This window comes from Euprymna scolopes, chromosome 42 (assembly GCF_053919585.1).
Source record: "Euprymna scolopes isolate OS-2025 chromosome 42, ASM5391958v1, whole genome shotgun sequence".
Classification (NCBI taxonomy): domain Eukaryota; kingdom Metazoa; phylum Mollusca; class Cephalopoda; order Sepiida; family Sepiolidae; genus Euprymna; species Euprymna scolopes.
Window position 1 is genome coordinate 65,783,857 of NC_136523.1, and position 12,541 is coordinate 65,796,397.

General features: G+C 35.6%; 1 protein-coding gene across 1 annotated transcript in view; it reads left to right on the top strand.

Annotated features, from left to right (window-relative positions):
- The first annotated feature begins 2,289 nt into the window (after positions 1–2,289).
- The window catches only part of LOC145267171 (signal recognition particle 19 kDa protein-like), a 60,292-nt gene continuing 50,040 nt past the window's right edge, over positions 2,290–12,541 (top strand). The window contains exon 1 of the mRNA XM_080123224.1: positions 2,290–2,444. Within this exon, the coding sequence (XP_079979350.1) occupies positions 2,341–2,444 (104 nt within the window). The 5' untranslated portion in view covers positions 2,290–2,340. The remainder of the gene's footprint in view (positions 2,445–12,541) is intronic.

Consider the following 12,541-nt stretch of genomic DNA (forward strand, 5'->3'; position numbering starts at 1 on the left):
AAAACCTTCACCACTTCTGTCTTGGCAATGGATGCAACGACAAAGATATCACATTTTCATTTTTCACATTCTTTTCCTCCTTTGTGATACAGTTCGAGCCTGCCTGCCTACTACCCCCCTTTTTTTTCCTCAACACACACCTCCAAACACCTGAGCAACGCTGGGCATCCAGGCTAATTAATTATAAATAATAGATAATATATACAGCAATATGTGAACATATATAGTAATAATTAGTAATAAATAGTGATATTTACAACTAGAAATAAAAATAGGTTTAAGGCTTTCAAAATTAGTACTAGAACTGTCTGTAAGGATCTGTGGCACAGTTGTTAGAGTACTTGTAAAAATCAATTGTAAACATGATATTCTCGTGAAGGTTAAAAGTTCAATTCTCAGTGTGGGCAATTGAAGAATACAATTGTGAATTACTTTATTCAGTTATGGCTGAGAACAAGAGCAGCCTACCATTCATTAAGTAAATAAAAAAGGTTCTGCCTGAAATTCTGTCTTAATTCTCAAGTTTGACAGAAACCTTCCTGAATTTGACAAGATACACCTGAAGAAGGTTGGAGGTTACATCAACTGAAATGTTGTGAAAATGACAGTCTGCTGCTTTTATTTTCTTAAGCAAAGCTAACAATGTTAACTAAAGTAACATGACTTATAATAATTATAAAAAGCACAATAATTAAAAAAAAAAAAACATGGAGGTGCTGCAAAAAAGTCCTTGAAAAAATATATTCTTTACAAATCACACATTCTTGGGGCTTACTCAGCAAAGCTAAGATGAAAGATGGAGCAAACAAACAAGAAATAAAAAATTACATATTTTAAAAAATTATTTTTTGCCCAGCAAACAAAATCTTTCTCAGCACTTCTGAACCAGTTTTTCTTCTTCAAAACTTTCCTTTGAGAGTTCCCTTTTCGTCCTCTCTCCCAAAATCTTTCTTAGTCTTTGATTTCTTCTATTCTTTGCAAGAGGTTCTTCAAAATCTTCTAGGAATTTCTGGTCCTAATATTCTTGGAATAAAAATGGTCCTTTGAAAGATAGTTCAACAAATGATTTCACCTTCAGTATTTAATTCCATCTTTGGGTAATGCCTTCATGCCTTTTAATTAAAGAGGAATGACATAGAATATGTTGGAATTTCAACGAAGCACCTAATGTTGCGCCTGGTCAATGTGGTTGTTGTCTAGGTATTGAAGAAATAGTATTAGTTGAAATTGGGGACTGCCACAATTCTATGGGAGGAGGGAACACACAAAGGTCCTTCGAACACAGTATCGTTAACCTGACAGCAGAAAAATGTACAAAGATTAAGGTTACTAATCCTGACAGTGGCAACATGTTGATCTCACCCCCACCTCCGTCCAGCTTAATGGTATAGGGGTTTAAAAGAAATAAAATTCTCAAATATTTTCTGTGGAAGATGGTGACCCTTTTCTTATTCAATTCCAGACAGATATGTTCAGACTCGGCTAACTCTACGAAATTGCTTTCTTCATACTGACATTCTTACGGACAAATCACCTAATAACGAAAGGATTAAATAAAATTAATAAAGTTGAAAAAAACTTTCTGAAGAAAAACAAAGAAAAGAAGTTAATTTATTTAATTTGAAGAAGAAAAAAAACTTTTAACTCGGGGAGTAAAGGACCCTAACCTTCAATCAAAGAAAAGGCACTGGTACAGTTTAATCAAGACATTAAAAAAAATGAAAATATCGAAAACAGGTTATATTGTACGTATCCGTTTTGGATTGTAGATCTCCGGAAAAAAAATTTTTCACTTAATTTGATCAAGTAGTTTTTTTATTTATTTATTTTTTTTTTTTACAGCGGAAAAACACGTTTTTATGACATCGCGTTGAAGGTAGCCATCTTTGAATTTTTTGAACACACCACGGGGCGATAACTCAGTTTAAAGCACCGACACTCCCCCCCATCTTTAAAACTAGCTTTTCTTCCTAAAAATCGAACCTTTTACTCGATATCATAATTTTTTTCGCTTCGCTGTAAAAAAACAACAACAAAAAAAACTACTTGATGAAATTAAGTTAAATTTTTTTCGAAGAACTTCATTCCATAACGGATACGTACAATATAACCTTTTTCGATATTTTCATTTTTAATGTCTTGATTAAACTGAACAAGTACCAAAGAAAAAATGAAAAAGTCGTACTAATTGATTGGTTAGCGACAGTTCGACCAATTCGGCCATATTCTGACCTATAAGATTTTTCTCGCATTTCTGATAAATTTTTAAATGCTCGCCTCATCGTGACGTAGTTGTCTGCCCTTTAACTTCCGGTCGATCCATAATCATCATCAACAGATATGGCGGCGTCCGCGGCTGCAGCAGCAGCTGTTTCTTCTAAAGTTGTCACATCGACCAGACCTTGGAATCCGACATTTCAGTTCCAGCATTCAGATAAAGAAAGGTAAATACATTAAAATATGCCACAATAACTAAAATGATAATTGGAAACTATTGTACATATTGTAGTCTTAACTTGCTATGCTGCAGTAGTGTTGCCCACTCGTGTCGGCTTTAAAAACTTAGGCTCAGTATATTTTTTGGATCAAAAATATTTTTCAACTTTTTTATTTACAATATTTATTCAGAAAACTAGAAAAAAACAAATAAATATCAGTAATAATCAATCCCATGATTAAAGAAAAAGAGACCATAATCTTAAATTAATGCGATATATTGAAAACGAACTTTTGTGATGAAAGAATATCGAACTCAAATCATTTGTGATTAAATTAAAAATATTAAAATTCTGCATACACTTCAAATTAGTTTTCAAATTGTATTTCTTGTTTTTATACTTCACATTTCTCTTTTACGAGAAAACAACAAAAAAACACATTTTGGTTTGCCGAAGTGTTACGTGTATCCTCGTAAGAATGAATACAACATATGGTTACGTTTTTTTTTTTTTTTTTTTTTTTTTTAGCGGTGGATTTAAAAGAATCGATCTATTATACCCCCGAAATTGTGTGACCATTGCAAGTGTGGTGTATTTCTAGTGTCAACCTAAGTTTGATAAATACACCTTAAATTCTAGCCTACCCCCTCTCCAGAAGTTATTTGTAAGGAAAAGGCACCTAGGAAGGAGGGGTAATTCTCTCCCACTGCAAGAACAGTGATATCAGGGTCGGAAAGTGGGATTAAATAAATTAGTGCCCACGAGGAGAGGTACTGAGTACTCTGACCTGCAAAAAGTGCCTTGGTGCGCCCCGTCGGCATTCCCCGGTAAGGGTACTTCAGTAGGTGTATCAGAATTTTTTGGAAATTTTTGACACCCCTAACACAAAACTGCGTATAAAATATATATATATATATATATATATATATATATATATAAACTCGTAATTTCTCTTTTTAAAGTGGGTTGTTTATTTTCTTTATGGAATATACTTCCAAAATAAACTATTAAAGTTGTTTTATAGCGAATTCTTAATAGGATGCTATAAAAAAGGTATAATCAAGGACCTAGGTCTGAGGCTAAGAAATTTATCCTAACACATCAATGACAACTGGCTGAGAGAGAAAGAGAAAAAGAACGTCTTACCTCTTGCAACAGATGCCGTCGGTTGCGACCTCAGGTATTAGTCCTTGTGGTCCCGTAATAATTCTTTATCAATACAATAATTGATTGAGAAAGAAAAAACAAAGGAACTACCAAGACGGTGTCCCAATTGTAAATAGGAGAAGAAGAAAAAAAAGAAAAGGAAAGAGAAGAAAAGGAACAACTTCAGACACGGTGTGAACAGATTGTAAAGATGGGGGTAAAAAAAATAATAATCAAGCTAGTCAACCCATACAATTTTATAGAAGGTCTAGGGTCACATGATTTATCCATTAGTATAAAAAACAATCACAAAGGGAAAGACGCTTTCGCATCCATCTCTCAAAACCCGAGGTCATTGAAGGTAGGAAAGATTTTCTTATACACTCCCGTCTCAAGAGAAAAAAAAAAAAATAAGTAAATAAAATAAATGAATAAATAAATAGTAAACAGTGAAGTTGTCTGAGTACATTTTAATACAAATAACTGTTAATTTTGGGTCCAAACACTCAAAATTCTAAATTTAGATTCCCGGGACATGGATCCAACTTGATAAATTGAACAAATCCAAGAAAAATAAGTTTTAAGGGGTCGAAACAAAAACCCCCCAAAAAAACTGAACCTTCAGCCAATCCCCGGTCCAAACATTCCAAACCAACATAAAGTGTATTCAGACATAGGGCAAGCTTCGTAATCGGTTTTTGTCAAAATTTGACTGCCAAGTCGGCTGAACTGCTAGTAAATAAATAAAAATAAAGGATAAAGAGAAAAGGAAGAGAAAAAAAAAAAATGGGAGAGGTAAATAAATAATTACCTATTTTCTGAGAGTGGACTGTTAGTGAATTGAATGTAGGCAATTCCAACAGTACCAATTCTCACCCTCTGGGGGAACTTGCTGAATACCTACGCAGTTGAAATGGTACCATTGATTGCATTCATCACAGCATATCATTGGACTACCATTATCCGGTAGAACACATCCTGGGCAAATACATGCATGTTCAGCATCATTTAATAAATTATCCACCATCATATCATGGGATAATGAAGGATCCTGGTTGAGGCAACTTCCACACCGCCAACTCTCCTCTTCTGGTGGAGGTCGATATAGACCAACACAGGAAAAATGGTACCAGTCATCACAGCAGTCACAACATATCATGGCACTGCCATTGTCTGGTTCACCACAATCAGGGCAAATCCAACCAAGCTCTGTGCCCTCTTCAATAGGGTCTTCAAGTACAGATGTACAGCCATTCAGATTGTCATCAGCATTCCTCATCAAGGAATCAAGTCCATCAATGGGTTCTTGAATAGACGACTCCAAGGGATAGAGGTGCTTCAGGGAATGAACTTGCAAGGAGCCATCTCCTCGTTTTATCTGAGCAGATCTCACCAATCCGTCATCTCCTGTAAATAGACGTGTGACCCTACCCAATGCCCAAAATGGTCGAGGTTTGTTAGGGAGTTTGATTGTGACTACATCTCCCACACAAACAACTGGTGAAGTCCCTCCTTGTTGTCTTTGGGCATGCTCTCTTATACTAAGCAGATAATCTTTGTACCAAATTTTCTTAAATCTTTTTAATGCATCATTCCTGCAATTTAAGGACTCTAAGAGTTGTTTCCGAGAGGGAGGTTCTAGTTGATAAATACCCTCCCCATCCATTCTCAAAATCAAACGAGGGTTTACTACAGGGCGTAAAAAGTGATTTGGACTTATTATTTCCAAACTTGAGTCAGATGAACTTCTGTAAGTCAAGGGACGGTCATTTATGGCATTTTGTACATCAGAAATAATTGTCAGGAGATCGAAATAATCATGACTAGCTCGTCCAATTAATTTATACAAGCAAGACTTGATGGTTTTAATCAGTCTTTCCCATACACCTCCATACCAAGGAGAGTGTACAGGGATCTTAACATGCTTGATTTGGCATGTCCCCAATTTCTCCCTGAATTCACTGGAAGCAATCACCTCATGAATCATGTCACATCCAGCCACAAATGACTTAGCATTGTCACTATAAATATGCGAAGGAATCCCATAAATATTTGAAAATCGAATCAAGGCCATTAGGAATGAGTGAACAGACATATCCTCAATCAGTTCTAGATGAACTGACCGTACCTCCAAACAAGTAAAGACCAGGATATACATCTTCACCCTCTCCCCACCTCTCAGAACCCACAGATGACCCGTATAGTCTACTCCTGTGTGCAAAAATGGTCTTATCATATTCACCCGATGTTTAGGTAAATCAGTCATTTTGGGGTAGGTAAATGGAATAGAGTTAAATTTCTGGCACAAGGAGCATCCTGATAAAATTCTCTTTACCGCCTGCCTACCCTGGGGTATCCAGTACCCAGATAACCTGACCTTATTCAAGGTAGCAGGAACACCCAGATGCTTACACTGGTGGTGACAGTCCAATATTATGAGATTAGAAAGATGGTGATCCTTAGCAATAAGCAAGGGATTAACTATTTCGTATTCATATACAGAGACCTTCCCAATTCTTCCCTTGAATCGAATTAATCCTTCCTTATCCAAAAAAAGGTTTAGACTTCCCACTCTCGGTGGTATTGACCTACCTGAAGGATTTTGTAAGTATTCTAATTCCTCCCAGAAGGATTGTCTCTGCATTACTTTAATGAAGTGTGTCCGAGCCATCTTACCAAAGTCGGAGTCTCTTTTCCTCAACCTATTAATAAACTTGAACACACATGTGGTGACATTTAATAGTTTAGACAATGAAGAATATCTATCATATTGCACAACTGGCTCCTCCTGGCTGTGCGAAACAGCACAAACCATCGAAGATACAATCTTTTTGCTTTCTGGGCTCAAACAATTCAAAGGATTTTCAGGCCAAGAAATCGGTTGGTCTCTTAGCCAAGACGGTCCAGAAACCCAATATTCCAAATTGGCCCTCAGTTTAGAGGTAGGAATACCCCTGGTGATAAGGTCAGCGGGATTCTGTGCAGTAGGCACATATTTAAACTGAATGGCCACACCAAATTTAGACATCAATTCAGCCTCCCATTGACTAATGTCCTTCAATCTATTCATGGCAAAAACATTCTTGCTATTAGTCCGCCTTGTGACCAACCAGGATAATACTATTTGTGAATCAACTGCAAGAAATACCTTTTTGAAACTTACATTAGAATAGGCTTTCAACAAAGTCGGAAGGCACTTGATGGCCAAGAAGGCCGATAAAAGCTCCAGAGTTGGTAAACTCTTCGATTTAAGAGGCGCCACCTTTGCCTTGGAAAAAACCAGAGATGAAACCTTCCCCTGGACTGCATATGCTGCAAATCCATATGCCCTTTTGGATGCATCGCAAAACAGAAATAATTCAGCTTCCCTCCCTTCATCAAGGGTTTTTCTAGGGAAGGTAACAGAACCAAGTTCTGACAATTCATGAGCGATGACTGCCCATTTGGATTGAAGTTCACTTGGCACAATTTCATCCCACTCAAAACCTAATTTCCACAACTCACTAACAAGAGTACGTGCCTGTATAGATACCGGCAAACATAATGAGAGTGGATCGAATATCCTTGATGCTTCAGACAGTATATGCCTTTTAGTTGCTGCCTCAGGGTTACAATTATAGGAAGCAATATTGATGGTATCAGCAAGAGGATCGTAACGATAACCTAATACCTTCTCCCAAGGACAGCTGTGACTCACAAGAGTACCATCTCTCCTCATTAAATCGTGTAATTCTGTATGATTAGAATTGCAAGATTGGAGTATGAATCCTCCTTCTTGCAATCTTTCTACTGCTCGTGTATACAAGCCCGTTAACTCATCCAAGGAATTGCTTGTTTTAATCAGATTATCTACATAAAAATTAGACTGTAACATCCCAGTGCAATCATCCAAAGGATAACGCCCAGCATGAAATTTTAGTATGCAATTCAAGATGAATGGGCTTGCACTAAACCCAAATAAGATTGTTGTGTAACGATAACACATTAGCTTATTATTTTTTCGCAGAAAGAAACAAAATTTATTCTTATCAGATTCACTAGATAATCGAATCATCAAGAATGCCTTCTTGATGTCTGCTAAAAATACATACCTATTTGTTCGGAAAAGCAGAGTTAAATCAAGCATGTCCCCTGTTAAGTTGATCCCAGGATAAGCAGCATCATTTAGAGAGACAGAGTTCTTAGTTTTAAAAGAACAGTTAAAAACTGGTCGAATTTTAGTTGTAGTTGTATGCTCGTCTTTGAACACAGGTCTATGTGGAACCCACACATAATGCTTGTATTCCTGAGGGGAGCATTCTAGGGGTTCAATTATCCCTTCTCTTTCTTGGTCTTCAAAAACCTTAATATACTCCTCATATAAGTCCTTCTTCTTTAAATTGAATGCTACTCTGTCCAGCACCTTAAGTGCTATATGATGGTTAGATTGAACCTGAGATAACTTGTCCTTATGCCAAGGCAATTTAACCAAATAATGACCATCTTTATAAACTATGTTTTGCATGAATTCTTCCATCTTTTGATTGTCATAGTCAGAAACCGATTCTATGTCAGGCAGTCCCAAGGATTCTAGACTAAACATCCATTCCAAGCCCCGATCCACAGTGCTTCCTTCAAAAATGTCGGCAAATGGATCCACATAGGTCGGAACAGGATTCACAATACTATTAACCAAAGAATCGTTACAATAGTACTGCCTGTCAATTTCATAGCTCAAAGCTCCCGGAGTTATAGCAATCTTACTGATTTGGTTCTCATGCAAAAAATGTTTTGTATTTCCTATGGGGATAATGCCAGCGGATGTCTGCCAAGCCGCACCATTCATGCATCGTGTTATCTTCATGGGACGCATATATTGAATCAAATCAATTCCCATGAGACCCCACAATTGTACACTGCCACTCTCTATCTCTGCAGCAAAGGTATAATTCAGTTTTCTTAGGTTTTCCCAAACCAGAGGAAGGTCTGGTACTTTGTGAGACAGATTCAATTCGCAATCAATTAGAATAGGTAGTTGGGGGGCTACTCCCGGCAAGACCTCTACAACTGCAGTTAACTGCTTGAAAATGCGGCGTTTTCTCCCCACAAAGGTCACAACGTCCATGGCCACCTCCTCCCATGAGTCTGGATCGCACTTCAGGTGCTGAAGAACCCTTTCAGAGAAATATGACCTCTGACTGCCCGAGTCAATAAGGCAATTCAGAGAAACTGAGGAGGCTCCCCTTTTAATTGTGATGTTGACCATTGGCAGTAGGTTTTGAATGTCCCCAAGTTTTGTACTTATGCTAGTATTTATTTCTGTTTCCTCTAGTACAAATTGAGGACACATAGAAGCATAATGCCTCCGAGACTTACAATACCTGCAAGGGAATCTAAATCCCTTGACTCCTGGACAGGCTTTCTGATCATGGCTGGCAACTGTGCAGAATTCACACAATCCAAGTTGCCTACAGCGTTGCAGGCGCTCATTGTATGAGGGATAGGTAGTACACTGAGAACTAGTGTGTCCATTTCTTGCACAAAAATTGCAATAAGGAATCTTGTCTTCCAAGTCTAGGTCTGCGTGAAAACTTTGTAATGCAGAATTTTTAGGTGGGCTTCTCGTCCAAACAGCATTTGACCTTGGCTTAAACCGTGGAATCAGTTCTGTCTTAGGAGTTGAAATAGGTTTAATCCGGAGTAATGCTTTAATAACTTCGTGACTATACTGCAGTATGCAGTTCAAGCCAGGATATGGTGTGCTAGAGCCTCTAATGAGCTCTGCCTTTATCTCATCAGGGATCTTATCAAATAGGATATGAGCCACCAGACATCCACTTCCGGAGTCCTCAACTAAAAAATCATAACCATAGTCTGAATCTAACTCACCAAGTTCATACTGAACCTGGGAAAGATATTCCTTTAGTTGTTCATAAGACTTGTCCACCTTAGGTGTAGACTGCACTATTCTTTTAAAAATTTCTTCCCTAATGGCTTCTCTGTCCCAGTATTCCTCCTTTAAAATATTTATGGCCACATCATAATTATGGTCATTTTCTGACAGGTGATGGATCAGATGAAATGGCCGACCTATCACATATGCCTTAAGGCATATGAGTTTTTCCTTCTTTGAGCTCACTCCAGATGTGCAAAACTCAAAACGGGTTAGGAAATCCCGCAGGGCAAATTTATTGGTTTTATCAACGCCAGTAAATGTTGGACATGTTATTTTAGGCTTTGCTAATTCAATGCCAGATTGAGCTGGGGAAGGTAGAGTGGGAGGAGTTGAGGTTAGTAAAGGGGAATGGATCTCTGGAACCGGTAAGGAAGCATCTAACTGCGACAATGATTTATTCACCCTGGTTTTGTAAGTGAAACTGTCTGTCAAACAGCTCCTCATCTCAATCGATGGTGTCTCCTTCATTATTTTCTTGTCAATATGCAATAACTCTTGGAGCCACTGGAGAATGTCTCGTTTATGAAGTTCTAATACATCTCTCTCAAGAGGTTCAAGTCCACTAAGATTTTCTAGTGTTAAGTCTATCATCGTACGAGTGACTCTCTGATCTTCCAATAAGGATGACCGTGATGATTGTTCAACTTGTAAGGAATTCATTTTAATATAAAAAACAGTATCTGTTGCAATGTATAGCGAATTCTTAATAGGATGCTATAAAAAAGGTATAATCAAGGACCTAGGTCTGAGGCTAAGAAATTTATCCTAACACATCAATGACAACTGGCTGAGAGAGAAAGAGAAAAAGAACGTCTTACCTCTTGCAACAGATGCCGTCGGTTGCGACCTCAGGTATTAGTCCTTGTGGTCCCGTAATAATTCTTTATCAATACAATAATTGATTGAGAAAGAAAAAACAAAGGAACTACCAAGACGGTGTCCCAATTGTAAATAGGAGAAGAAGAAAAAAAAGAAAAGGAAAGAGAAGAAAAGGAACAACTTCAGACACGGTGTGAACCGATTGTAAAGATGGGGGTAAAAAAAATAATAATCAAGCTAGTCAACCCATACAATTTTATAGAAGGTCTAGGGTCACATGATTTATCCATTAGTATAAAAAACAATCACAAAGGGAAAGACGCTTTCGCATCCATCTCTCAAAACCCGAGGTCATTGAAGGTAGGAAAGATTTTCTTATAGTTTAAAAAATAATAGAGGGTTTGTATTACTGTACACATAGATTCGAAAAAGTTGTTAAAAAACAAATATATAACGAATAAATATTATCAAAGGCAAGATAAGTTACTTTTCTACCAAACTGGATACATTTTTTTTTGTTTTTATTCAATGTAACATGTTTATTCAGCTCAAAAAGCATACAGTGTTTACCGATGTATTGGAAAATTCAAAATGGCGCCCGACACTCTCTTCAACATGGTAAGTTTGGGAAAAGGTGTTATAAATAATAAACTAGACAAAATACTATTAAAAAACACGGAATATATGTAAACTTATGTCACGGTAACATATAATGAGCGAATTTCTAACAGTATTTTGTCTAGTTTATTATTTATAACATCTTTTCCTGAACTTACCGTGTTAAAGAGAGTGTCGGGCGCCATTTTGAATTTTCCAATACATCGGTAAACACTGTATGCTTTTCGAGCTGAATAAGCATGTTATATTGAATAAAAATACGAAAAATATATCCAGTTTGGTAGAAAAGTAATTTATCTTGCCTTTGATAACATTTATTTGTTATATATTTGTTTTTTTGACAACTTTTTCGAATCTGTGTACAGTAATACAAACCCCGTAATGAAATCAATTGAATTTTATGAGTTAAATTTTTTTCAATTTTTTCACTTTAAAAATCTATCAATTTTTCTATTGGTTCAATTTTTACGATATTTTCAGGTTCAATGAATTTTTAATGCTCTTTCCAATGAACCGAATATAATATTCTAGACAAGCGTTTTTTTTGTTGTTTTTTTTTTTAATTCACCCCCCCCCATTTGAAATGTCTATTAAAATGAAAATTAATTTTCTCACTTCAAATTTATATATCACAAATTGAAGATAAAAGATCAATAAATAAAATAAGCTAATTTAAAACAACAAAAAACAGTTATTTGCAAATTTACCTGTAAAGTCCAAAGTTTAAAACCTTTTTTTTTTTTTTTTTTTTTAATCATGTTGATTTTTTTTTTTTTTTTTTTTTTTTTAAGTTAAACCTTATCTTGTTATATTCAGAAAATTTTGTACAATTACATTTTTTTTCTATTTCATTCAATTTTTTTTAGATATTTAAAAAAAAAAAAAAAAATTCACTCCATAAAGAAGAAATAAAATATATTAAATCAAAAACTCCTGTATTTCTTTAAGAAAATAAAAGAAAAAATCGGTAGTGTTGTTGTTGTTGTTTTTTTTTTTTTTTTTTTTTTTTTTTTTTTTTTTTTTTTACAACAAAAACTGATAAGTGAAATGGGATCATTTTTCAACTACGGTGGCCCATATTTACTAACTTTTGTTTACAGCACGCAATAGAGACATTAATTCTGGTGCTTAAAGCCACCGAAGATGTCAACTTGAAGAAAAGCAGACATTTGTCTCCTTTTATTTCAACTGTGAAAAACGTGATGTCGTGTTTTTTTAAAATCCTTGCTTAAAAAATTATTTTATTTAAAAAGGACATGGAATATAAAATATAAATATGGATAAATTCTTAACAATGAAGAATGGTACCCATTGATTAGTATTTTTTATAGGTAAGTGATTTTTGGAATTTATATATAATTATCAAAGTAAGTTAAAATTCGTTGATTTTCTTTAAAAACCGATTTAAAAAAAACAAATATTGCATAATTTGCCATTAAACCTGTTATTTTTAAAAAATTTGGTCTTTGCTCCTTTAATTGAAGAAAAAAATTAGGGTTTGAATTACATTTTTCAAGTAGTTATAAGCTTCGAAAGATAGATTGAATTATTCAATTTTTTATCACGCATATTTAATGGCGAATTT